This window comes from Mus pahari, chromosome 22 (assembly GCF_900095145.1).
Source record: "Mus pahari chromosome 22, PAHARI_EIJ_v1.1, whole genome shotgun sequence".
NCBI lineage: Eukaryota > Metazoa > Chordata > Mammalia > Rodentia > Muridae > Mus > Mus pahari.
The window spans coordinates 46,016,344-46,042,321 of NC_034611.1; the positions used below are offsets into that span (position 1 = coordinate 46,016,344).

A 25,978-nucleotide genomic window follows, 5' to 3' on the forward strand; every position below is an offset into this window, starting at 1 on the left:
CCCTGGCTGTCCTGGAACTCACTTTGTAGACCAGGCTGGCCTCGAACTCAGAAATCCGCCTGCCTCTGCCTCCCGAGTGCTGGGATTAAAGGAGTGCGCCACCACCACCCAGCAGTATTTTTCTAAAACAGAATAACAGGGCTCACCCCAAGAGTATGGTGGAATGCCTATAACCAAAGGGCTTCCTGGGCAGTTGCCAACTGCCTGTGAAGCTGGCTTCCTGGGGAAGACGGGAGATGGGCAGTCTGTGGGATGCGTGGTAGCCAGAAATGGGAATTAGGTGTGTGAAAACAAATCATTTACCCAAATGCTGTCCCTCATTCTGATGTTTCTCATTTAGAACAACTTACCCTGGCATTCTTCACATTTTTTTTTGCCATTTTTTTTTTTATTAAAACTATAAGAATAAATTTGCTACAATCTCAGATTTATAGGAGCGCTGATGGAAAACCAGTGGAGTCCCCGCCCCCTCCTTCCCAGCTTCCTCAATGTCCACACCACGGTGGCCTTCTCAAAACCAAGACTGACATTGGTCTAGCACTCCTAACTACAGTGTCACCTGTCCCTCAGTGATGTCCCTTTGCCGTTCTGGGACCTAGTCTTAGATGCGTTGTTGCTTTTAGGGAGCATTGCAAAGAAGTAGTTCTGTGTTTTAAAGCCTCAAATCTTCCTATTGTTTCCACTGTGTAGCACCTCCGACAAGTGGGAGTTGTGGGCAAATTTGTGGAGTTTTTTGGACCAGGAGTGGCCCAGCTGTCCATTGCTGACCGAGCTACGATTGCCAACATGTGCCCAGAGTATGGCGCAACGGCAGCCTTCTTCCCGGTTGATGAAGTTAGCATCGCGTACCTGCTGCAGACAGGTAAGTAAAGGGCTGAAGGCAGAGATGCTGGGAATGACAGCCCTGCCTTCTGCCTCTGCCCACACCATGCTGTTGTGTTAGATTTACTCTCCCTCTCGGTGGAGACAGTATGTCGTCAGATTTAAGGAGGTGTGAAGTGGAGCTATGATGGCCAAGAAAAAGCTCTCTCTGGAACCCTAGACCCCAGGTGTGTTTGCTGGTTTTCAACTGCTGATGTCTTTATATTGACACAAAAGATCTTAGTGATGGTAACTGTTGTCTCTGGGGTGCCTTTGGGTACCCCCCTCATACATTGATTGATAGGGTAGATTGATGGATTACTTGCTTAAATAATAGGAGAGGAAACCTAGAATCAGAGCCGTGTAATTAATCAAGGCTGATAAGTAGCAGATCACTAATCGAAGGCTGTAGCTGGCTTACACCAGCGGGTTCAAGCTTGTATTCCTAGCAGTACGGCACTGGGAGTTAAGGCTTTAGATGTCAGGGACTGGTGAGATGGCTCAGTGGGTAAGAACACCCGACTGCTCTTCCAAAGGTGCAGAGTTCAAATCCCAGCAACCACATGGTGGCTCACAACCATCCTTAACAAGATATGACTCCCTCTTCTGGAGTGTCTGAAAACAGCAACAGTGTACTTACATATAATAAATAAATAAATCTTTAAAAAAAATAAAAAGACTTTAGATGTCAGCTGCAAATTCAGATTCTTGGTTCTACCTTATCCTAGCTGTATTCCTTAGAGAATTTTCCTGAGCTAACATTTCCTCATTAGTAAATGAGAATCATAATAGTAATAATAATAATAATAGTACTTGTTTCATGGGATCAGAGTTTGAAGTAATTCATTTGAAGCCCTTAGTACACAGTGCCAGGCATACCGAAGTGCTTACGAGCCAGAGGTATGAGGTGGTGGGTAATTATTTCAACAAAGTCATGCTAAGAGTGTCTATGGCAAGTTGAGGACAGATGTGTGGGTGGAGTTGGGCAGTGGGCTCTCGGGCTGAGGAGCCTCCTGATAAGGAACTGTCACTGTACACTTGTCATGTCGCTGTCATGTCGCTTGGGTAGCAGACAGTGCTGATGTGAAGCGGCCTGGAGGCTGAGAGAGCAGAACCGTTGGTGTGTGTTCACGCAGAGCTAAAGACCGGCTCTCAGCTTATAGCCTCCCACCAGGAAACAGTAACGTGCTTATTTGTTACTAATGCCATTTAGGTCGTGAGGAAGACAAAGTCAAGCACATTCAGAAGTATCTTCAGGCTGTAGGCATGTTTCGAGATTTCAACGACACCTCTCAAGACCCAGACTTCACTCAGGTATGAGAGCAGCTCCCACCCAACACGGCTCTTCTTTCTGAGGTCACAAGTGCAGTGGTCTTTGTTTTTCCAGGGGTGGTCCAACTGTGGGACATCAGTCTCTGTGTTGTTATTATAAGGGACAGAACAGGGTGGCAAAGGGTGAAAAATGAGAAGGTTAAGGATATAAACATACCAGAGGGACTTCTTAATGTGCCCCCTCCCGCCTACTGATTGACACTTTTGCATGGCAGGCTTTATTAAGGTAGCTGAGCTGTTTACAGCCAAGGCCATCATTGTTACAGTCCTAGAAAGAACTGAAGGCACGACCATGTCAGTGGCTCTGCTTATCCAGTGATTTGCTTTATTTTCTAGGGGAAAAACTGAATCCATATTTTTCCAAGCATACAAGGTTAGAAAGCTAACCAGACTTGGGGGGTCCCAGTGTTCATGTATCAAGGGAAAAAAGTAGTCATTGAGTAGTCAGACTGTTTTCTGCAGTGATGGATTGTGGGTCTGTCCCTCAGTGGACAGACCTCACACCTCAGCCATGTGTGAGCTACTCTACAGAGCAGGGAGTGGCAGAGAGCAGACAGCCTGTGTCCACCCTGTCTGAGGCTGCAAAGAGTCGTGCCAGCCCATGCCACTCCCGTGCCCATCTTATTATTGGGAAATTAGCCTTGCAGAGGGTAAGAGGATTGCTGGCTCCCTAGTTTTGGAACGTGCCTGCGTGTTTATTTGGGGGTTTGTGGTTGGGATGTTTTAAAGGCTCTGGTGTGGTTGTGCTGTTTCTTTATGAAGTCTGTAATTGCTTTTGGCTTGGGCGAACAGGTTGTGGAGTTAGATCTGAAAACAGTGGTGCCTTGCTGCAGCGGACCAAAAAGACCTCAGGACAAAGTTGCGGTGTCTGAGATGAAAAAGGACTTTGAAAGCTGCCTTGGAGCCAAGGTAGGGCCTCTGGACTCTGCCTGTGTCTTAGGGCTTTCACAGCAACTTGTTATGAGTCTTCCTGAAGCCTGGTGCCTAGGGCATTTCTTCTCTGTCCTAAACACTGTCATGATTCCCGCATTAGCTGTGGGCCCTGTGGCTTCCTGCACCGCGTGCCTACCTATAAATACAACCCGTTTATGCGTGTATCCTTTTCACAGGAAAACCCATTGTCTACAGTGTCGTTGGCCCTGTTCACACACACTGTTTAGGTCCCTGGACTTTAGTTCTTGCCTCTGTGTGTGGATGTCTCTGCTCCATGCCCTGACATCCTGTTCGCTCCATAAAGTTCTGCTCAGATACTCTTCTCTGTAGCCTGGCCCCAAGCGTCTCCTAGCAGGAAGTCATCTTTCCCTCACCCGAACCATCGTAGCACACAGCCTGAAGCCCATTGGGCGAGGCGGTTTCTTATTCTTTTATTTAGACCGTTGGTGGTGTGGTTTCCCTTACTGACCTGTGCCTTTGAGCATAAGATTTGTGTCATGATCGTTCCCTTACCCCACACAGCTCCCAGCATGTCTGCTGCTCAGTGAGGGGCTCCCAAATGAGAGGTTGAGATGGATTTTATCCACGAGGCATCAGCGTTAGTGTTACCAGATGTTCAGCTGTGCCTTACATTACTGATGAGAGTAATTGAAAGTGATACTAGTAAATATCACCTCCAAATTTCCATGTGGTCAGAATCAGTAGTCTCAGGCCATCCCCACGGAACTGCGCACTAATGAATCGGGGATCTTTGCAGGCTAACTTCGAACTGTGTGTAGATTTAATCTCCTAGTCTTGAGGCGGGAAGAAAGCAATTGTTATTAACTTCATTGCTTAGCAAGAATCAGGACTCACAACTTCCTTTGTGAATATTTAAAAAGTGAAATTTTCTGGGCTATCTTAAACTTTACTCATAGAAGTATTTGTTCTGTTAACAGTTGGCACTTAAAAATATTACCAAAGTTCCTCCAAAGTGAGAAGATCTGATCATATATATTTTTCCCTTTATAGCAGACTGTGTGTGTCCTATTCCTTTCTTACTACATGTAATATTTTCAACCTTCCCTTCCTACAGCAAGGATTTAAAGGTTTTCAAGTTGCTCCAGACCGTCACAATGACCACAAGACGTTCATTTATAATAACAGTGAATTCACTCTTGCTCATGGCTCTGTGGTAATCGCCGCCATCACTAGCTGCACAAACACCAGCAACCCGTCCGTGATGTTAGGGGCAGGTGAGTGCATCTGCTTTCAGCCTCTTACAGAGGTAGGCACTGATTGGCCCAGAAAACTCCTGTGCAACAAATAGCATCCAATAGAAAATATTCGAAGTAGAGTTTATAGTGTCTAACAGCCGTCTTTTGTACTGAGCACAGAAAATAAGGAGAGGGAAGCAGGATTTCTTAGAATCTGGGTCTGCCTGAAAAGAAAGAAACAGAAGCAGAACCTGTTGTTGTGTCATAGACTTTGTTCCCATAGCGCCCACCCGGGCAGTGAACTTTGCACTGTCTTGGCGCACCGGCAGTTGCAGCCAAACTGGGGCACGGGGCACTGGCCGATCAAACTCCATGTGCCCGGCCTGTTGTGCAATGCTGAGAAGCAGTTAATAGTTACATGCAGAGTTCAGTGCTAGAAGAGCTCCTTAGTTCAGATCTTTAGTCATCCTTGAGAGCCTCCCTTGAGTCCAGAGACCAGAGCCAACAGTTCTTTCTTAGTGGGCCAAAGGGAAACCTTTTTAGAGTGCATCTTTGCCACCTAAACTTTCTGTACTTATCTGGAATGAACCAGTTTTATCAGGCAACATCAGCAGTCCCCCGTGGCCTTGTCTCCTTGCTCCCACACCTCTTTGCCTCATGTCTTCCCCACATCTATGATTCTTCTGGAGTCAGAGTACAGGCTATCCCATCACAGTCCAGGGGCCCAGGGCCTCTGCTCTTCTGCTTTATCAATATCTGTGTTCTAGATCTGTCGCCAGCTGCCTGGATTCGCTATCACTCAGTACACAGTTCATGTATCTCAGAAAAGGCCTTCCCGTTTTTCTTCTAAATCCAAACAGATAATTTTAGATCATTTTCCCTCCAAACTTTATAAAAGATTCCTAAATGGCTTGGATTTCTCTTTTATTTGTTCGGTTGATTGTTTTTGGTTTTTGAGAACTTGCAGTGTCCACCACGTTGTCTAACCTCAGAGGCTCTGCCTCCTGGTTGCTGGGAATAAAGCTGTGTGCCACCATGCCAGGCTGTGATTCGTATTTGTTAAAAGGAACACAAGGTCCTCCCTCTTGCTTCCTTCCCGTGACTCATCTGGGCTTGCTGCACGCATCAGTTGTCTCTGGGTAGTGACCTTTTGATCTGCCAGTCAAGAAATGTAACTGGAAAAGAACAGGTTTTTCCCTAACGTGTTCTTAACATATAAATAAAAGGCCACCCATGCTGTGTCTCTCTCTGTTCACCGTTTCACAGGACTGTTAGCAAAGAAAGCTGTAGAGGCGGGACTGAGTGTGAAGCCGTACGTCAAAACCAGCCTGTCTCCCGGAAGTGGAGTGGTCACCTACTACCTTCGAGAGAGTGGAGTCATGCCCTACCTGTCCCAGTTAGGGTGAGGAAGAGGGTGTTTGTCTTGTTTGTGCCTTAGCATTTGTGGGAATCCTGGTATCTGTGTCTGTGGGTAGCGGTTTGAGCTTAGCTGGTGCTGTGCACTTTCATAGCATTTTATCACAGGGTAGATCCCTAGCCTTCCAAATGCATGGGGCCCATCAGACATACAAGAGCGAACCCTGGGCTTCCGTGTGATGTCCCCTCCTTTCCCCAGAAGAGGGCGCCGTTCGTCATTTGTACGGAGATGAACCTCGAGCTGGTTGGTAGTGGCTGTGCGATTGTCTGCATTTTGGCATGAAAGTTATTACTTACATGGCTGCAGTCGTTCTAGTCCTCGAGGCAAATGAGTGATTAGATGCCAAAACGGTTTCTCCCATCACTGTGTTAGTTTGAATAGTATCTGTTTTCCCCGTGTGTTTTGTAAAATCCAAAAGGTTTGGGGAACTCACAATAATAGGAGATAGGGACATTGAGTGACACATCTGGTTTAAGCTTTTCAATATTCCGAATTATTCAACTCCTGTGTTAACAAGCTTTAAAATGTCATTAGCATCCTGTCTTAAACTCACTGCACTACCATTCCTTTACGACCTGTGGCCTCCGGGAGTATTCCAGCAGAGGGGCTCACTGAGCAGACATTTCCTGTACTTTGATGCCTAGGTTTGACGTGGTGGGCTACGGCTGCATGACCTGCATCGGCAACAGTGGACCCCTTCCTGAACCTGTGGTGGAGGCGATCACGCAGGTAATTACAGAGGTCTGTGTTCTGCAGGCCTCTTGTCTGACGTCATAAAACATGTGGCAAGTTCTGGAAGTTTGAAGACAGTCCTTGGGGCTGGGTGGTGAAGACTATGCTTTAGAAGTGACATTAAGGAGAAGTCACTAGCCGTGTAGCATTGGGCAACTCGATGAGCTGGTCTCCACGGCTGTGAACTGGAGACGATATAGCAGCTGTCTTAGAGAATGCTGAATGGAGGGACTCTCACCAGCCCAAGCGTGCCAAACACAGCTCGGGCAGGCCTTGCCCTTCGCCCCGTTCCATCTGTTAAAAACCATCTATTTCCTTATTTGGCCACTTCCTCCCCCCTGAGGCTGACTACCGAGGTCTAGCTATCAAAGTATTTAAAGTCCAACAATCAAAAACCCCCTTTGCCTGCCCTAATCATGTCCAATCAAAATTAAACAACTCGTCCTAACACAGGGCTTCCCCCTTTACCTTTACAAACTGCCATTTCCCTGTGTGTCACATCTATCGCCTCTCTATCCAGAGATAGTCCTTTGTCATAGGCTCCCCCCGCACACACCCCAGCAACTATCCCTCCCCTCTCCCTCACCCTCTGTCTCCTGCCTTTGTCTCTCCTTCCCTGCCCTGTGACCCTCTGGGGCAAATAAATGTACTTTGTTCTGAGAACTCGGTCTTGGGGTGTCTTGAGGGTCCCTCCACGGAAAATGATATTAATAACAGTGAAGTGCTTAGCGCGGTGCCTGGCACACAGGTGAGGGCTCAGATCATGCTGCCTTGGACGACAAGGAGCTCTAGATGTGTTTGTTACCGGTCATTTGAAACTCCATTCAGCATTCTCCAAATCATACACATTCCCTTACATAAACTACCTCGGTTGGTTTGGCTTCTGGCCCCACAGATCTACAGCCCTGTTGAAAAGCACTGTTGGACCTGTCACGGTGGCTTCCTTCAGCTGTCACCCTTTGACCTTTCTTAAGGTCTAACCTGGTGTTAGACTCCTGCAACAAAAACCACGTCATATGCTGGCCCATCTGGTATTTTCTCAGGAACAGAAACGACTGACCAGTGCTCCCTGCATGTGACCTGGAGCATCAGTCTCCCTTTGGCATACCCCCCATCCCCTCCTCCCGGTAGCAGACCTGAGGGAAAGCTGGCTGACCTGACAGAAGCCTGGGCAGTGCCTTCCTTGTGAACTGATAGTTCTCTGCCTCCCCCAGGGAGACCTCGTAGCCGTTGGAGTTCTGTCTGGGAACAGGAATTTTGAAGGCCGAGTCCATCCTAACACACGGGCCAACTACTTAGCATCTCCCCCGCTGGTGATAGCGTATGCAATTGCAGGCACCGTCAGGATTGACTTCGAGAAAGAGGCTTTGGGTAAGATTTGGGGGTTTGTGACTCACTCTTTCTAGTGAATGGGAAAAGAGCCTGGAAGGAAGTTGATGCTGTTGGGAACGTGCTGGCATGCATCTTTAATCCTAGGACTCAGAAAGCAGAAGCAGGCGAAGACTCTGTAGAGATGAGGCTGAGAGGTCTCTTCACTGTCCTTCTGGGAAGAAGTCTGCAAGACTCTGTTAGGGGTGGTTGATTGCAAAAAGAACATAAAGCCCAAACATACTAGCAATTTGCCATTCTGGATTCTTCGGTGATCCTTGGCTTTTGCCTCCTCCTGGCTTCCGGAGGCAGGCTTCCCGCTGCTGCGCACCCTGTATGCATGCGCACGCTCCAGGTGTTTCAGAGTCTCACAGTCCCCAGCGCTGCTTTGCCCTGGGCTTCTGCTCTCTCTGTATCCTCACTTCACCCCTTGGAGATTCAGTGTGGCGGGCATCCCTTAGATTCCCATTCGGAAAAATCAACTCCAGCTACAGTTGACCCTCCGTGGCTTTGATTCTATGTTTTCAGCTATCCCTACTCACTAAGATGTATTTGACCCTAAATCCATATTCCCAGTGTTGTCAGGGAGACGTGAGCTGGCGGGGTGGGGGGGTATCTGACTCACCCAGTGCACATCTTCAGTGTACCACAGCCAGACACAGTATCACTCTGCCCCTTGTCCCGGCTCTGTGTCTGTAAGCAAATGTCCTTTTCATAGTCAGCGCCATTGCTTTTACTTTAGATAGCCTGGAACATGTGCCTGGCCTTGGCACGGGCTTCAGTCAGGCATGATGCGTGTGCTGTTGGGTCTGAGTCCCCAGTTAAGAGCAGTATTGTAGGCCTTCCTCGGCATCCATAGAACATTGGCTTCAGGAACCTCTGAGGATACTGAAATCTGCCAGAACTCAAGTGCCTAATAGCGAATGACAAAGTATTTCGTATTAGTCACAGACCACCTCTAAGCCACTCATGACACCAATGACTATGTCAGCATTGTATAGATGTCGTGTAGGGAATAATGAGAGGGGAGATGTACAAGTTCAGTGCAGACACTCTCTGTTTTCCGATTTCAGTCTATAGTTGGTTGAATTAACAAGTTCAGAACCTACAAGTTAGAGGCCCAGCTGTATGTAAATGTCTGTAAATAAGAGAGCATATGCTAAGCCGGGCTTGGTGGCGCACACCTTTAATCCCAGCACTCGGGAGGCAGAGGCAGGCGGATTTCTGAGTTCAAAGTTAGCCTGGTCTACAGAGTGAGTTCCAGGACAGCCAGGGCTACACAGAGAGACCCTGTCTCGAAAAACCAAAAGAGAGAGAGAGAGAGAGAGAGAGAGAGAGAGAGAGGGAGAGCAAGCGAGCATATGCTACCAGGTTATATATTAAACACGTGATGGAAATATGATCAGAGATTTTCTTAGAGGAAGAGATCCAGCCTTCACTGGTTCGTGCTTGCACAGAACAGATGTGGCTGTGCAATAATGAAAATGGGTGTTAGAGGTTTTCTCATCAGCAGCTTGTCTTCCCCAGGAGTGAACGCACAGGGCCAGCAAGTGTTTCTGAAGGATATCTGGCCCACTCGAGATGAGATCCAGGCGGTGGAACGGCAGTATGTCATCCCTGGGATGTTTAAGGAGGTCTATCAGAAAATAGAGGTGAGAATCACCGTGGCACAGGATGCGCGCACAGGAAAGCATTTATCTTGTGCTATCTCTGCAGACCTCCAGGCTAACAGAGAGAAATATTTCTTTCTTCCTTTGACTAGGGGAGTGTTCTCCGTTATTCTTCACCCAGCATGCACAGATCGATACTAGGGATGGCACAGGCCTCAGTAGCAATCTTTAGGTCTGCTATAGCTCCACTCTTTTCCAGACATCCTGGCGTGTCCCTGTGTTAAGGACCATGATGGCCCCTATATTTTGTCACTGGAGTGGAGTAAATTGATTGAATGTGCCTCTCAAAGAATCATTTGAATGTTAAAAAAATATATATCAGAATGTGCCAACTTGTTAAAATGAGGGAAAAAAAAAACATTTTAAAATAGGAGAAAAGCTGGGCATGGTGGCTTATGCCTTTAATCCCAGCACAGCATGCAGAAGTCAGAGGCAAGTGTATCGCCGGGCATTGGAGACTGGCCTGGTCAACATAGTGAGCCCCAGGACAGCCTGGATCTATGTAGTGAAACCTGTCTCAGAGTAACTAAATGAATAAATAAATAAAACAGGAGAATAGGAGTGTGAAAAGAGCCTTGGTAATGCTCGTCCCTGATGGCCAACGTCTTTTGGCCAGAATGATGGTTTGAAATGAGAATATGATTCTAAAATGGGGTAGTGGGCATGGAGTCCTCTCATTGTTCCCTCCACAAGCTGCTCACTGGGAAATAGTGTCAGGAGGCTTTGTCAGCCATTGACAAAGATCAAGTTAAGGATCTATGAAGAAAATTCAAGCCAACTTAAGATACACAGTGGCTGTCATTTGCTCTCTAGTGTCCATGTAACCGGGAAGCCCAATATTTTAAGAATACATGTCCATTATCTGTTGGTTCCATCACGGATGGGGGTGGGACTCACGAGGCCCCATCCCTCCCTGATGAACGGTGGCTTGGAGAAGAGGAGTCATTTCTTCAGTTGTGTGGCTGCTGAGAGGATAGCCAGGCTCCAGCAGATCACCCGCCCCGTGCTCATACAAGCAGCGCTAATTAAACCGGACAGGTCAGAAGAAAAAGGCATGAGTGCAGGAGAGAGGAGGTGAGAAGAAGGAATGATGTTAGAGAGAATTGGAGGGGACGAGAGGGTAATGGGGGGACGCGCCCTAGAACACTGTACATGTGTACATGAAATCATTAAAAAATAAAATATAGACACATATATTGGAAATAAAAATAGGTAATACTTAAAATGAAAGCATTTTGTGTCTGTGAGTGCAGAGCCAGTGGGAGCCTTGGCCTTCCCAAACTCTAAGCTAACGTCACCCATCTGGGCTGACACTGTCTGCTGAGGACCTCCCTGGGCTTTGGACTGAGGTCCCCAGTCTCGCAGTGGCAGCTTCCCTCAGCACTGCCAGTTTTTCAGTTTCATCATGGTAGACAGTTACCAGGAGAGAAACAGCGAGTAGCCAGTGTCTCCACAGGAAAGATCACCTGCCAGTGAGTCCCTGGGGAGGGCAAAGGGCCTTTCTATCAGGGCAGGACTGGACAGGATTCCTGTCACTTAGCAAGACAAAGAAACCACTTTGTGTATCGCTTAGAATCAAAGTGGATTTTAGTAGAACAACTCTGTCGAAAGTTTTTATGTACCTATCAAATTTTTCCCGGACTGGAATGTGATTGAATCTCCCCTGCCCTTTTTTTTTTTTTTTCAGACTGTAAACAAAAGCTGGAATGCCTTAGCAGCCCCATCAGAGAAGCTGTATGCGTGGAATCCCAAATCTACTTACATTAAGTCACCGCCATTCTTTGAAAGCTTGGTATGAGCCTTTATTATATGTGTAGATGTTCTGTATTTTTAAATTGTGCTTGTTAGTGTGTGTGTATGTGCGTGCACGCATGTGCGTGTGTATGTGATGCTTGTATGTGAGCACAGGCTCAGGTGTGCCATGACACGTGGAGATCAGAAGCAGCTTACTGAGTGAGTTCTCTCCGTGCATCAGACTCAGGTCCTCAGGATTGGTGTTGGCAGGAGCCTCTACCTCACCCCCTCTCACTGGCCTACTGTTTGTTTTTGAACACGTATGTCTGTGTACCACATGTGTGTAGTGCCCAGGACGGTGACAAGAGGGCGTTGGATCCCCTGTACCTAGAGTTAAAGGCAGTTGTGAGCCATCGTGTAGGTGCTAGAAACTGAAGAGCATCCGGTGCTCCTGGCCTCTGAGCCATCTCTCCAGCCCCTGGCTTTTTCCTTTTAAACATTAGCCCTTAAAGATGGTTTTGCTGGTACAGTCTTAGCCCACAGCCTTGTGCTGGCTACCCATTACAGTAAAACCTTTGTATGCTCAACCCGATAATGCTGAGTGTGTTGGAGGAGGCTGGAGGCTTGGCTGGAGGCACTGTTTCTCTGGTCATAAGTTCTGTATGGCTGTGCAGAGACAGCCTGGTGAGAAGACACCACCTAGGAGAGGACCGGCTAAGGTCTGCAGGACTGGTCCAGGAGAAGATCCTCAGCGCTTGCCATATGTATTTAACTCTCACACTCCATAATGGGTTGCTAAGTGACAGTGGGGGTGGGAGGTAGGGGGGCCAGGCCAGTTGTCCTTGTCATCTGAAGAACTATGGAGAAGCAGGAAGGATGTCCTTGCAGCTTCGTCCCTATTGCCTTGGAGGACTGGTGCCACTATGTCACCCTCTGTCCACGTATTCAGAAGCGAATACTTTCAGTTCACCTCACTTTCGATTGTAAACACTGTCGCTATGAGCCAGTGATTGGGGTCTTTCTGTGCATTGGTAAAGAACCCCAGGTCTGGTTCACTTGGTGTCGCGGCCACCTGGTGACCTGTCTGGGAAACCTGGGCAAATGCTGATTTGTGCGTTCTTCAATAGACTTTAGATCTCCAGCCACCCAAGTCCATAGTGGGTGCCTATGTGCTACTAAATTTAGGAGATTCAGTAACAACGGACCATATCTCTCCAGCCGGGAATATTGCAAGAAACAGCCCCGCGGCTCGCTACTTGACAAACAGAGGGTGAGTGCGGGTGAGGCGGGAAGGGCTGAAGGCAGAGGGGAGAAATGAAGCTGGCATTTCTCTCTTCCTGTGGTGACTTTGGGGGATCAGACTGCTGTCTTTCTTTGCTAAGCGCTGGCACTTGAGTCAGGTGGCTTCCCGGCTTTTGTTGCCTCCTTATCACCACAGAGAGCTGTGCGTCACCTTGACCAGGAGGGACAGCTTCCTAAGCAAGCGGAAGCCCTGGGCTCAGCCTTCTCAAGCCTGAAGCCTGGGCAGAGCCCGCTGAGGCCCTGCAGGGCTGTCCTGTTGACAGTGGGCCAGGACTGCCTCCAGTGTGCGGCTCACTCACCCTTCCCCCCTCAGACACGTGGATAGTCATCCCCACACCATTCTCTCTGCTCAATACAGATAATGAATTTGGGGGTTCCCGAGTCTAATTTCCATGTGGGAAGCAAAAAATTTCCTAATTTCTGTCCTTCCTTTCTGAATCAGTTCCCTTGGAGAGGGGCTCAGAGCAAATTTGAGAAGTAAGGCGCTTTTTTCTCTGGGAACTGGGGGGATTCTCTTGACATTGGAGCTCTTTAGGGCAGTGAATACAAGCGAGTACAATGTCCCCCCCTCCCTGCAGTGTACAAACCCACAACATCTGGGATAGGATTCCAGAGGTTCTGAGGTATGCTTGCCTACTCCTGAGACCCAACAGAAACTCCCCTGACCTCCAGATAAGAGACATAACAATTAAATCATGTTAACAGTGACCGCCAGTATGTAAGGTGCCGGCCAGTAACCTGGCTGCTGTGTTGGCTGAAACCTGCTGTTCTTGGCATCACAAGGTTACCTTTATCGGTCCTCAGGCATAAGATCCAGCATCTCTGGCCCTGCCGTGAGTGAGTGCACTGCTACCCTTGGCCTGAAGGCCCTGACTATTCAGGGTAGATTCAGGACCGCGTGTCAGGGGAGCATATCCCGCTGCCCTCCAACCTCTGATCTATCCTACTGGCCTCCCTATTGCTTTCAGTTTTCACTTAGGTGTAGCTGTGTGAGCTTCCCGCTGAGTTAAGAGGAGATCCAGATAGTAAAGACTCTTGAGTTGGTCCTGGGGAGTATTGATTCCTGCTCTACTCTGCTCCTGACTGACTGACCCAGTTAAGGCTTTGAGAACAACCTGCGTGCAGGGCAGTGTCTGGCAGGTCCAGTGACATGCCTGCGTTTATGGCTTTTTCTTTTTGGTCTGTGTGTAAGCTAAGTTTACTCCTCACTCACGGGCTGCGTCTTTTATTAGCCTAACACCACGAGAGTTCAACTCCTACGGCTCCCGCCGGGGTAATGACGCCATCATGGCCCGGGGGACATTTGCCAACATTCGCTTGCTGAACAAGTTTCTGAACAAGCAGGCACCTCAGACTGTCCATCTCCCTTCAGGAGAAACTGTGAGTATCAGAAACCTTGCTGTGTCTGTCAGGCCCTGACGCCTCTTCCTCACGGTGGCTTTCCTTATCCTCACAGCCACAGCCTGCCTGACTTCCTACAGTTCCTCTTGCTGGATCTTATGCCTTTAATCCCAGCACTCGGGAGGCAGAGGCAGGTGGATTTCTGAGTTTGAGGCCAGCCTGGTCTACAAAGTGAGCTCCAGGATAGCCAAGGCTACACAGAGAAACCCTGTCTCGAAAAGAAAAAAAAAAAAAATTCATCTGTGTTTTAAGTACTTGAAGACTAAATTCCAGATAATTTAGGAAGGGCCATTGGGGCCCTTTGAGGTTTGCCCAGTCCCAAAGGAGCTTTTTGAAGCTGGTGTATACATGGAGTTTTTTATTTGTAAATGTGGGTATGTGAGGTGGGAAACCCTGAACTCAGCCACCTGAGGTGAGAGCCCAGTATCAGTTATTTACCTCTGTGGGCCTTTTTATAAATTTGTGACCTAGGAATAACACCAGCCTTACGTGGCTTTGAGGCTTAAAACAGTGTGGGGTGATCTGTAAGATCCAGGGTGGTTCCACATCTGCAGGTCCCCAAGGACTGTTATGGACCTACCTGATAACTGCTTACCCTCCTTGGAAATGGCCTGCTGCTGCCGCCGCTGCCGCTGCCGCCGCCCACTGCCTCTCCCTCCTCCTCTTCTTTTTCTTTCTACTTTTCTTTTACTGAAATTTTTTTTTTCATACAATATACTATGATTACAATTTCCCAACAACAACTCCAAAAGGATTCTTGCTGGTGTCCAGTTGATGTAAAGACAACAACAGTGTAGTAGGCAGGTGCCGTGAGAAGATTTTAAGACACAAACTTCCATGCTGTTAGTTCACAAGGGTAGTAATCTCTGGAGTGTGGCAGGTAGGTGGTTTCCCTCTGATCCTGCTATTTCCTTGTGCAGAGAGAGACACTTCCTGTTGTTGCAGTAGAACCAGTTTAAGCTTATCCCACTAACTTACAAGTAAACGAGACTCAGACTACGGTTATATTATTTGGCTTTGACAATGACCGGGGCTAACCCCTAATCTGCTTTGCTAACTGTGGGCCTGGCCTGGGGGCCTCCCCAGTGATGTACCCAGACACTTGCTGTTTCTTCTGGCTCTGCTCATGGTCCGTCTTCCCTCATGGCAGCTTCCTCCTCTCTTCCTCCTCTTGCTTCTCCACCCCCAGCCAGGTAACCCAAAACCCACCTACTCCTAATCCAATAGTTTTACATCAAGGAACAAGGTTCGCACAGCAAAAGCTTGTGGATGTGAACATGAAAATTCACTCCTGGCCCTAGACCTTTGGGTACAGAGTTTAGCATTAACATAGCAACAGACCAAACCGACTGGTTGTATAGCATTTCTATATTCATGAGTTCCAGCTAACTCAAGGTTCAGGTGATAGCAAATGGAATTAAGCACAGCCCCAGCCCCCCACAGGATTTTAACATGTGAACAAGCCTATTTTAGGATTTAACCAAAGCCTTGCCTTGAGCCCCTCTCTGTTGACTCCTTTTTAAAGGGCTTACTTTCTGATCCACTTAGTTATAAACAAATAATTTATAAATTCCCAATCACCAGTGATGCCATCAGATATCTAGGGAATTCTCAGCTCAGCAGACTACCCTGCAAGAAGCACATTTATCTGTAGGAGATATTTCTCACTTATTAATTTAGCTGACCCTCCCTGACCTGCTGCTTCCATGCATGCTTCTGCTGCCTCTGCCCTGGCCTGCGTGTGAGGGACAGGAAGACTTCGCATTTGATATATGATTTATAAACATACTGTAAGGGTCCAAAAATCACAGAAGGAAGACCCCAGACTCAGATCGTATGCAAAGACAGAGCCTTTATTCTGCCAAAGCACTCAGCATATGGGGATCAACCACTCTTTGAAATGGCGACCTCAGACAAAGGTGCCCAGGCCTTCTTATATAGGGAACCAGGGCAACTCTCTAGAAGGACTGGGTAATCTAAAAGTTCCTTGGTGGGTGCTAGGGGAAGTCACAGGTGGCCAGTGGTCTGCATTCCTATGTCCTGAAAGTCGAACCCCGGGATGAGATAGGGCTGCCCAGCCCAGGTGGCCCATCCTGAGATAAGATATTTCCCATTTTGTGGTTATCCCCAGGCTGTTCCTTGGGAGGAGGTTTTATGACCTTGTTCCCTGGTCTGTCCCTGGTCTGTCCCTGGGGCTGGTGCCTGCAGCCTCCTTTTCAAAATCAGGCCTGGTCCTTAAATGGAGACAAATGGGCTTTATGTTGTCCTTTCTATACCATCTTACATTTCAGAACTGACCATTGCTGTGCCAAAACCGGAGCTTCATGGGATTTCTCTTTTAGTTGCAAACAGTTTAGTCTATAGAAGAGAAGAAAACAAAAACCTTAGGCAGTTCCCTTTTTTCCCTCGGATGCCCTAGGATTTGAATTTATAATGTTGGAGAGCAGTTACAGTTCAGGCAGAAGTAAAGTTGAGTTTGGTAAAAATGAGTAGACGAGTGTTCCCTGGGGAGTAGACAAGTGTTCCCTGGGGACTTAGAGACCCTCACATGCCCTGGTCTTTAGTTGTTGCTGACTTAGCTGTCCTCGAGGCACTTTGGACCCTGTACTGTCACAGGTGTCCTCTGGGTTTGTGTGCCCACTCTTACCTTTTGTCCATCTCTAAAACCTCCCTTTCCACTTCTCAGCTTGATGTATTCGATGCTGCTGAGCGGTACCAGCAGGCTGGACTGCCCCTGATTGTTCTGGCTGGGAAAGAATACGGTTCAGGCAGCTCCCGAGACTGGGCAGCCAAAGGCCCTTTCCTGCTGGTACGTATAGAGCAGAAGCTTCCTGTGGGGCCACTCAGAACTGGGGCTGGAGCCGGGAGGGCGCTTGGGAATAGATGCTATGGCTTGGTTCCCAAGACATTATAAAAGAGCAGATCATGATATCCACCCAGCCTGCTTCTCTGTGGATCTAGACCTCTTCCACCCAAAGGGCAACAGTCCATAGGAGAACTGGCTCGGGTATATCAGCTGGGCTTGGGCCTGACAGCATCAGCTCTGAAGGTATCTGTCGACAACTTTGGAGGAAAGCCTGTGGGGCTGACACATTCAGAAATGTATATGCAGTTATCTTTCATATATGTATATTTCATTCATACACACACACACATACATATGTATGTAAATAGCATGGCTTTCATAATTGTCACCATTCTAGAGGACCTGGGAGAATAGAGCCCATAAATGAGGCAGTAGCCAACTTTATTCAGAACCTTAGATAGTTTATGCTGTGAGGGTTAAGGTCACAGGAGTAAAGCTCTCATGACTTCAAGCTGTATACAATCACAAAGACAGGATGCATGTGGCAAAAACATGTTTTCCATAGAAGTATGTAAAGGATAATTTAAACATTTAATAGAATTATAGACTAATAATTTAATAGAATAATAACAGAAAGCAATAATGAGTAACCTCACTCCAATCCGCTACACCTGGGAGGGCGCGAAGACACAGTCCAAGAGCAGTTCCCTGTTCTGAAGAAACTGAGGTCACAAGACGCTTGTGCTGTTTCTTTTCTCATAAGCACTCAGAATTACCCTCACATGACTCCATTCCTGGACCAGTTCCAACATGTAGTCTCAGAGCGAGCTCGGAGCCCCGAGATGGGTTAAGGTTATATATAGTCCTCAGTGAATGTAAGGAGCAAGCTGCGGGCTATAAGGCAGCAGTGAGGTGCTGGGTAAAGCAAGGGTGGGTGCTCTCATTTTACATTGCATGGATTTAGTATGTTCACTCATGCTTATGCATACACACGTGCATACACATGAGCTCCCACACAGCCACGAGTCAGACGAAAGATAGCTTGCAGGAGTTGACAACTCTAGCCTGGTGGGACCTAAGGCATGATGGCAGGTGCCTTTACCCACTGAGCAACCACACCAGCCAAAGGTGGTGCACATTTTATATTCTGCCAATGTTTCTTGACTAGGTGTTAAGTGTTATCTTTAAAGAGTACACTTCATTTAGGCTTAGACATTGTGATTTTTAAAACCTCCCCTGGTGATTCTAACATGCAACAGCTTCAGTACCTACTGCTTTACAATTAGGTTCTTCAAATTTAAATGTAATATCACACAGACACAGATACACACACACACAAACACAAACACTCACACCCCTGCAAGGTTCTGGTGCAGTAGATTTGAGGCGGTATCTAAGGATTGATAACTAACAGGAAAGCATAGTTACCCCAGTTCTCTGCTGTATTGGTCACTGCTGTATGGTGTCAGTTGCACACTAACAATAAAAGGTCCTTTATAGGAAGCTGCATAGCAACCCTGTTGAGTGCAGTTTGATCCTGAACCAGGAGGTGGCAAAGCTGTGCATGCTAATCATTTACTCAGTAATACATTCTGCATGTCAGGTATGATTAAACCCTTGGTGTCTGCTGACGTGTGCCCACAATAAAATAAAACCCCAAGAAAGGAAAATGATTTTTTTTATATTTGAGATATGGATCCCAAAGAGCTCTTGTGTCTCAAAGTGGTTCAATGCCTGGTCAGACCTCATGGGTTCCAGTACTGCATCCCACCCCTGAGACTCCCTCAGTGAAAGGGAACTGTAAAAGCATTGGCTGGGTCTCGAGGCTACTGGAGGGCAGGAAAAAATTCAAGGAGGTGTTTACAAAATGCTGGTGTGTGGTGGGCAGTCGGATACGATTCACCGCTCAGTTATTTCTAACCGGAAGATGGCGTTTGAGATGAAGGACCAACAGGTCTGTAATCTAGCTGTGAGAATTTCCAAAGAAGCCTCTTGCAAAATGTCTGTGTACCTCTTAAAAAGAAAAGTCGGAGCTGTGTCTAAACTTCTCTCTTGGTTCGTCAGGGGATCAAAGCTGTCCTGGCAGAGAGCTATGAGCGTATTCACCGCAGCAACTTGGTTGGCATGGGGGTGATCCCCCTTGAGTATCTCCCCGGTGAAACTGCAGACTCTCTGGGACTCACAGGTCGGGAAAGATATACTATCAACATACCTGAAGACCTCAAGCCTCGCATGAAGGTGCAGATAAAGGTAAGCGGGTCTTCTGCTGGCAGAACCTGCAGGGCCTGTTGTTTGTCATCAGTTGACAGAAGAAATTAGTTGGGTGGAGGGGAGTCTACTCCAGAAGACATCAGATGTGAAGCCTCCTGGTCCTGCGTAGGATAATGTCTGCTGATTAGCATCAGTTTTTAATTCATAGTGTTTATCAATTCACTCTTAACTCCCGTCCCCAGCCAGCCCCATTCTCTCCGACTCTCTCAGCCGGAAGATCAGTGATGAAAATTCAGAGGTGATGCTTTCCTGTTATCTAAAATGTTCCTTTTTTAATGAAACTGTGATCGACAAGTCCTATGTGCACGCCCTCCCTGACCGGCCCAGGCCCAGGCTTAACTTAGCCCCACGGTTGTGCTTTAAATGAGAAGTCCCCACAGTCTCCTGCATCTGAATTCTCAGTGAGCAGCACTGGTGCCTGCCTCCAGGTTTAGGGGTACGCCATGCTGGGGAACTATGTTACTGGGGACAGAGTTAGAGAGTTCAGAGACTCACAATTGCAGTTCCCTCCAGTGCTCATCTTCCTCCTCCTGCAGCCATGGTTCCCATCATGATAGGACTCTGAGCCTCTGGAACCATAAGCCAAGATAAACCTCTTCTGTAAATTGCTTTGGTCATGGTGTTTTATCATAGCAACAGAAAAGTAGCCAATGCAGAGGTAATGACACATCCTCACGAGAGGCAAGAATAAAGTGTCCTCTGCCAAAGTCCCAAGGGGATTTAACACTGCAGGGACAGCTGCTGAGGTCCCAGGATGACCCAAGGCAAGCAGCTGGATCAGCTGCTAAGGAACAACCCCAGAGACCTCTGTTGCCCAGAGCATGCCCAGACTTAGGGCAAAGTGTCACAGTGTCACGCATACCTGCTGTCCTGAGAGGACACTTTGTTGCCATGTGCCTCCTACCTGCATCATTAATTCTGCAATGCTCCTCTACCTCTAGTGAGCACATAAATACCCAGGGTTCTTGTTGGGTGCAGAGACCACTGGTTCTATCCGCTGCTGGCACTGTGGGCATATACCACGCCCCAACTGAGACCAGGGGGCAGCCAAGCCAGGCTGAATCTCCCTGAGGTGGGAGTCTTGCTTCAGCCCCACCTTCAGCAGCGCTCTGCCTCTTTGCTCTTGCAGTTGGACACTGGGAAGACCTTCCAGGCCGTGATGAGGTTCGACACTGATGTGGAGCTCACGTACTTCCACAATGGAGGCATCCTGAACTACATGATCCGAAAGATGGCCCAGTAGGTGCTGGCCTCTCGGGAGACCCGCGCTTGGTGCTAGTCCCAGTGAGGTACCAGGCCCCCACTGGTGGAGGCCTGGCAGAGCAGCCACCTCTACTTCTGATGAGGGTGCTGGCAGGATGAGCAAGTGGGCACTGCCATTCCTGGAGGCACAGAGCCAGGAGTCTCTAGTGATTTGTTAATCTCTTTATCCCTTTCTGTAATCTGGATTCTAGAATCACGGGAAGGTCCGTGTACCAAAGAGAACTCGCTTCTCTTTAAAGTCACGGGCATTGATTTTTCCCTCTGACTAACCTTCAGCTCAACACTAGCTAGTCTTCTCGGAAGTGGTTCCTACCCTTTCTGTTGTTCTGTGTTTGGCTCTGCTCAGTGACACCCTTCCCTGGAGAGCCCAGTCCTCCGTATATTACACCAGTGTTAACTGACATAGCTTAAGACCTTCTTCACACTTCAGATTCATATCAGTGATGTGATCCCTTCCTTTCAAGTGAGAAAAGACCTTGTAGATAGGTCAGCCGTCACAAGTGTTTGATTATCTACCTTCCAATCAACATGAAATTGTCCCTTACCATTTTCAGCGTTTGTTGACAGGGGTCCTTTGTTTGAAAATAACTGGGGAGAGATACGGATTTCTAATTTGAATAAGATTAAATATATTTTCATGAAAATGTGTCGGCTTTGGAGTTGAGTTTTGTCAGGGGATGTCACGACACTGAGAGCCTCAGAAGTCCTTCGAGTCCTTCAAGTCTGCTGTTTGTACCCCTGCATCTGAGCTGCAGGCACAACGGCAACACTGAGGAGCCAGCATCTGAGCTGCCAGTGTCAGAGCGGAGGACAAGAGCACGCCTTCTACCTTGGTCACAGCAGCAACAAGGAGCAGATGGCAGCTTCTTGGTGCCCTAAAATCTCTTCACTGATCTCCATAACTGGAATTATTTTAGGGTGTGCCTTATTCTGCTCAGGGTGCTGTAACAAAATGCCTGAATAAGAACCAGAACTGAGAACTATGCTGTGAGTGACCCAAACCCTGAGCCTTGTCCAGACCACCCAGTACATGTGATGGATTAAACATTCCACTGGGGGGAGGGGTTGCTTTGACTCTTAACTTTTTATCTTTTCTTTCCTTTTTTTTCTTTTTCTTTTTTCTTTGTTGTTGTTGTTGTTGTTGTTTCGTTGGTTTTTTTGAGACAGGGTTTCTCTGTGTAGCCCTGGCTGTCCTGGAACTCACTCTGTCAGTCAGGCTAGCCTCAAACTCAAGAAATCCACCTGCCTCTGCCTCCCAAGTGCTGGATTAAAGGTGTGTCCACCACCGCTAGACTGTGTCTCTTAATTTTTTTTAACTAAAAAGTAAAAATTGTATTTACTTTGTACATGATTTTTTTTAATATGTAAACATCAGAGAATGGCTGAATTGAGCCTCACGTTCTTACTTTTTGTGTGGTGAGAATACTTCCAAGAATATATTTTTCGAAGAATCTAGGATATATAGGCTTCAACAGCAGTCGCCATGCTGTACCACAGAGCTCCTGAGCTCCCTCCTCCTGGATGAAATCCCACGTTCTTCCACGTTTTCACTTACGGCTTGCACTATTTTCCTCCATTCATTCCATAGCTGACTCTTCACCGCCTCCTTAGCTACAAAGCTACGGCGTCCTCTCCGCCCCATGTAACGACCGGCGTGTACATTTACCTTTAGACATAGACTGTGCAGTTGTCTTTCTTTTGTGCGTGGCCTGTTTCATTTAACACAGTGTCCATGAAGTTCGTTCCTGTTGCCACAGTAGTATGTTTGTGTGTACACACATGTGCCCTTTACTTCTTTACTGATGAATTCAGCCAGGGCTAGACAGCCAGGCAGATGCCGCCTTAGCGTTTGTGGGCGGTGCTGAGATGAATGCTGATACAGATGTTCCTCAGCAGACTGGTTTCATTCCTTAGGTGCACACCTAGAAGTGGACCTCCTGGGTCATCAGAGTGGCCTTTGTGACTTTCTGGAGGGCTCTCTACTATTTTCCACACGTACCCGTATATGACCTCCTACTGTGTGTGCATCCCCTCTCCCCTACTCTCACCAGTGCTAACCTTGACTTTTTTTGATATGGTTTTACATGCAACTCCCTGATGATTAACGATGTTGAGTATATTTTCATGTACGTAGGGATCACGTTTGTAACTTGTTTGGAAAAATGTCTGTTCAAGTCCTCTGCCCAATTTTAATTGAATTATTTCATTTTTTGGTTGAATTTTTAACACCACCTATCCTAGATAATAAGTATTTATCAACTTTTTTCTCCTATTTTGTAGTTGGTCTTAACTCTTGACTATTTCCATGGCTAGGAAACGTTTATTTGGAAGCAGTCTGGTGGGCCTGTTTTCCTTTTTGTTGCTGAAGACGTAACTATAAACAGTGCCACAGCATTTCTTGAGTTTATCTAATCCTTTCTTGGAGTGAGGTCTTATGCTTAAGGCTTCAATCTGTTTTGAGTTGATTTTTATATAGTGTGAGATAAGGGTCCAGCTTCATTCCTTTGCATGTGGCCATCCAGTTTTTCCAACAGCATTTATTGAAGAAACAGCTCTTCTCCATTTGTCATGTGTCTTGGCTTCCTTGTCAAGTCCTAGCCACACCTGTGTAGGTCTACTTCTGCGGCCTCTGTTGTTCCCATTGGGTTCTGCATCGCTTCTTTTTTTTTTTTTTAAAGATTTATCTATTTATTATATGTAAGTACACTGCAGCTGTCTTCAGACACTGCAGAAGAGGGCGTCAGATCTTGTTACGGATGGTTGTGAGCCACCATGTGGTTGCTGGGATTTGAACTCAGGACCTTTGGAAGAGTAGTCAGGTGCTCTTACCCACTGAGCCATCTCACCAGCCCTGCATCGCTTCTTATGTTAGCAGAATGCTGCTTTCATTGCTGTGTCTTCGTAATATATTTTTGAAGCTTGATAATGGTAATAATTTCAGTTTTGTTTTCCTTCTTGGCATATCTTTGGCTGTTGGGAGTCTTGAGGATCTGTGTACACAGTAAGGTAGCTTTTGTTTTTTTGGGAAAATACAGCATTGGGAATTTCCTAGGATTGCACCGCAGCTGCAGATCATGGTGTCAGCGCAGACATGTTAATAACTTTAGTTCTTTCATTGCATGGAATTTAATTTTCTTAATTTCCCCTTTGGCTCATTAGTTGTTCAGGAGCATAGTATTTACACATTTTTTTGCACATCTCTAAAATGCCTCCTGTTACTGGTAGGTGAGGACTCACTTCCACGTGGCTGTGGTTGTCCCTCTCGGCCCCTTCTGTGTGCGCGGTGACGTTCTTCGGTGAGGTCGGCTGTCTGTCTAGTGGAGGTTTAGAGTTGTGACGGCAGTGAGCCTCCAGCAGTCCTGTGATACCGCAGGCTGTTTTACAGCTAGGCACACATATGAAAGCTTGCTCTTCCTCCTGCGGTTTGTATTTTAACACCATGCTTTACTTGTTTGTGTACTGTGTGTCTGATAACTCACGGTTGTGATTATCATTTGAATGGTGTTGCCTTTAAACCTTTAAAGTGGAGGTAATCGGTTGGAAGGTTTGCATCCCATCCAGTAGTGTTCTCGTTGGATGTGGACTGACTTACTTTCCCTGTGAGTTTTCTGCTTTTGTGTCTTGTCTTGTTCCTAGTGTCGGCTTGAAGAAATGCCTGTGATGGGGCTGCTAGGGTGGCCCCCTCGTCTTGTATTTGAGAAAGCCTGTATCCTCGCTTCAATTTTGAAGAACAGCTCTGGCAGGGACAGGAACTCTTGGCTGGCAGTTTTTAGGGGTGGGACTCGATCTTGGCTTCCTCAGCCTCCAGATTATCTAAGCTTAAACTGACTCTTGTGTGAGATTTTATTGTAGCAGCCCGAACAATCTCAGACACTGCCTGTGAGGGAAGTTTTATGTGGCCACACCTCTGGGACAAGCTTCTTATACTCTCCACTCCTCTAACTAAATGTGTCTACTGTTCTTTGTGCTGCAGTATTGGCCAGTGTCCAGTGCTGGCTCAAAGTTAGACTGTACATCCTTTTACCCGAATTTTCAAAGCAGGGCTGGCCTACCCACTCCCCATCCCTTCCTCCTCCTTGTAAAAGGGATGGGTACCTCCTTTGTGTCTAAGTCCAATACTGCTTCCTCCTTCCTAAACAACAGGCCTCCCTTGGCATCCACAGAGACCTAAATGGCAAATTTACAAGTACCTTTCAAGTGTGTGTGTGTGTGTGTGTGTGTGTGTGTGTGTGTGTGTGTGTGTGTACACATTCAATGTTTTTGTGTTTCATAGAGAAAGGCTATATAAAGGAAGAATATGTTTGTCAGGTCAGTTTTGGGGTGTTGAAAGCATGACTCAATGTGGCTTAAACAAAAGAAAAAGTATACTGGTCCGTGTAACTAAAGAATAGCGGCACCATGGCCTTGGGCTTAATTGGTTCTAGTGATTTAAAGGTGGGTCGCTTACCCATTTGCTCCCCTCTCAGCTCACGTTCTAATGGCCTCTGAGACAGCATCTGTTTATATCTCCTATTCTGAGTCCCTCCATGAGTTACCTTTCTGTTGCTGTGGGAATATATCCTGACAGAGCAACTTCAGGGACAAGGTTTATATTGGTGTGGGGTTCCAGACCAATGTTGTCCATCCTGGTATCGAGAACATGGCAGCAGGCAGGGAGGGCATGGTGACGGAAGCAGGAGGCATCTCCTCTTAGGAAGCTGACTGAAGAGGAAGAGGAACCAGCTATAAAGTCTCTAGATCCATTCCCAGTGACATACCTCCTCCAGAGAAGCTCCATCTCCCACAGGTTCCTCAACCTTCCCCAACAGGATCATGCTCTGGAGCCCAAGTGCTCAAAGGAGAGTACCTTCAGTTAAGATGGTGTGGAGCGGCCCGTGGGTTGTATAGGATTGAAACTTTAGCCTTGCTTGTGAACACAGGAACTGTGGTTCTACCGGCTCTTAAGGAAGTTGTTAAATGTTGTAAGCACAGATGTGCTTTAACACTCAACTAATTTCTGTTCTCTTAGTCAAATTGCCATAAACAAAGATAACATAGCTGGCATTTTTATTAGGAGTTTTAAAAGTTCGCACGCAACAAGCCTGTACCTGTTTATTAAACACAGATTTGTAAAATGAACTAGTAGTTATATTTTATGGTGTATTAAAACAGTTACTGGCATGATCCAGAAGTTTACAGTTCACTTTGATTCTACCTGTCTAGTTGAAATCCCAGCCAGAGAGATATTTGTTGGTGGGTTTTTACAGGATGCTAATTAACAAGGTCCAATGAACTGAAGTGTTTCAGGAACCACTGGTTCAAGTGGATGTTAATATAATGGAAGCAACACAGTGACCTGTGTGTGCTGTTAAGATGGAAAAGGGTACAAAATTCTCCCTGGCCACTCAGTGCATCTGTCAGGGGACCTCACAACACCATCCCACAAGACATACGTGCAGAAATACTGGCATCTGGTTGGCTTGTTGTTGGAAATCACTGAGTCTGTTTTAAGTGTAGGAGTCAGGAGTCCAGCAGCCTTACTGCACAAGGAAGCCTTTGACTGAAGGCTCCAGGTCAGGATGAAAATGCTATGATACCAGTACTGACCCCAAAGCAGCAAAGTCTGTGGTTGCAGAACAAGTTGTATCTTAACTTCAAAAAGGACACACGTATGGCAACCTGTAAGGACTCTAGTGGGGACTGGTGATGTGAT

At 47.0% G+C, this 25,978-nt stretch overlaps 1 protein-coding gene across 1 annotated transcript in view; it reads left to right on the forward strand.

Annotated features, from left to right (window-relative positions):
- The window catches only part of Aco1 (aconitase 1), a 51,356-nt gene extending 30,426 nt beyond the window's left edge, over nucleotides 1-20,930 (forward strand). The window contains exons 8-21 of the mRNA XM_021221906.2: nucleotides 691-862; nucleotides 2,075-2,175; nucleotides 2,986-3,102; nucleotides 4,202-4,361; nucleotides 5,589-5,724; nucleotides 6,384-6,468; nucleotides 7,686-7,842; nucleotides 9,367-9,491; nucleotides 11,197-11,301; nucleotides 12,371-12,513; nucleotides 13,778-13,925; nucleotides 16,633-16,755; nucleotides 18,817-19,002; nucleotides 20,153-20,930. Of these exons, the coding sequence (XP_021077565.1) occupies nucleotides 691-862; nucleotides 2,075-2,175; nucleotides 2,986-3,102; nucleotides 4,202-4,361; nucleotides 5,589-5,724; nucleotides 6,384-6,468; nucleotides 7,686-7,842; nucleotides 9,367-9,491; nucleotides 11,197-11,301; nucleotides 12,371-12,513; nucleotides 13,778-13,925; nucleotides 16,633-16,755; nucleotides 18,817-19,002; nucleotides 20,153-20,266 (1,872 nt within the window). The 3' untranslated portion in view covers nucleotides 20,267-20,930. The remainder of the gene's footprint in view (nucleotides 1-690; nucleotides 863-2,074; nucleotides 2,176-2,985; nucleotides 3,103-4,201; nucleotides 4,362-5,588; nucleotides 5,725-6,383; nucleotides 6,469-7,685; nucleotides 7,843-9,366; nucleotides 9,492-11,196; nucleotides 11,302-12,370; nucleotides 12,514-13,777; nucleotides 13,926-16,632; nucleotides 16,756-18,816; nucleotides 19,003-20,152) is intronic.
- Nucleotides 20,931-25,978: the final 5,048 nt, after the last annotated feature.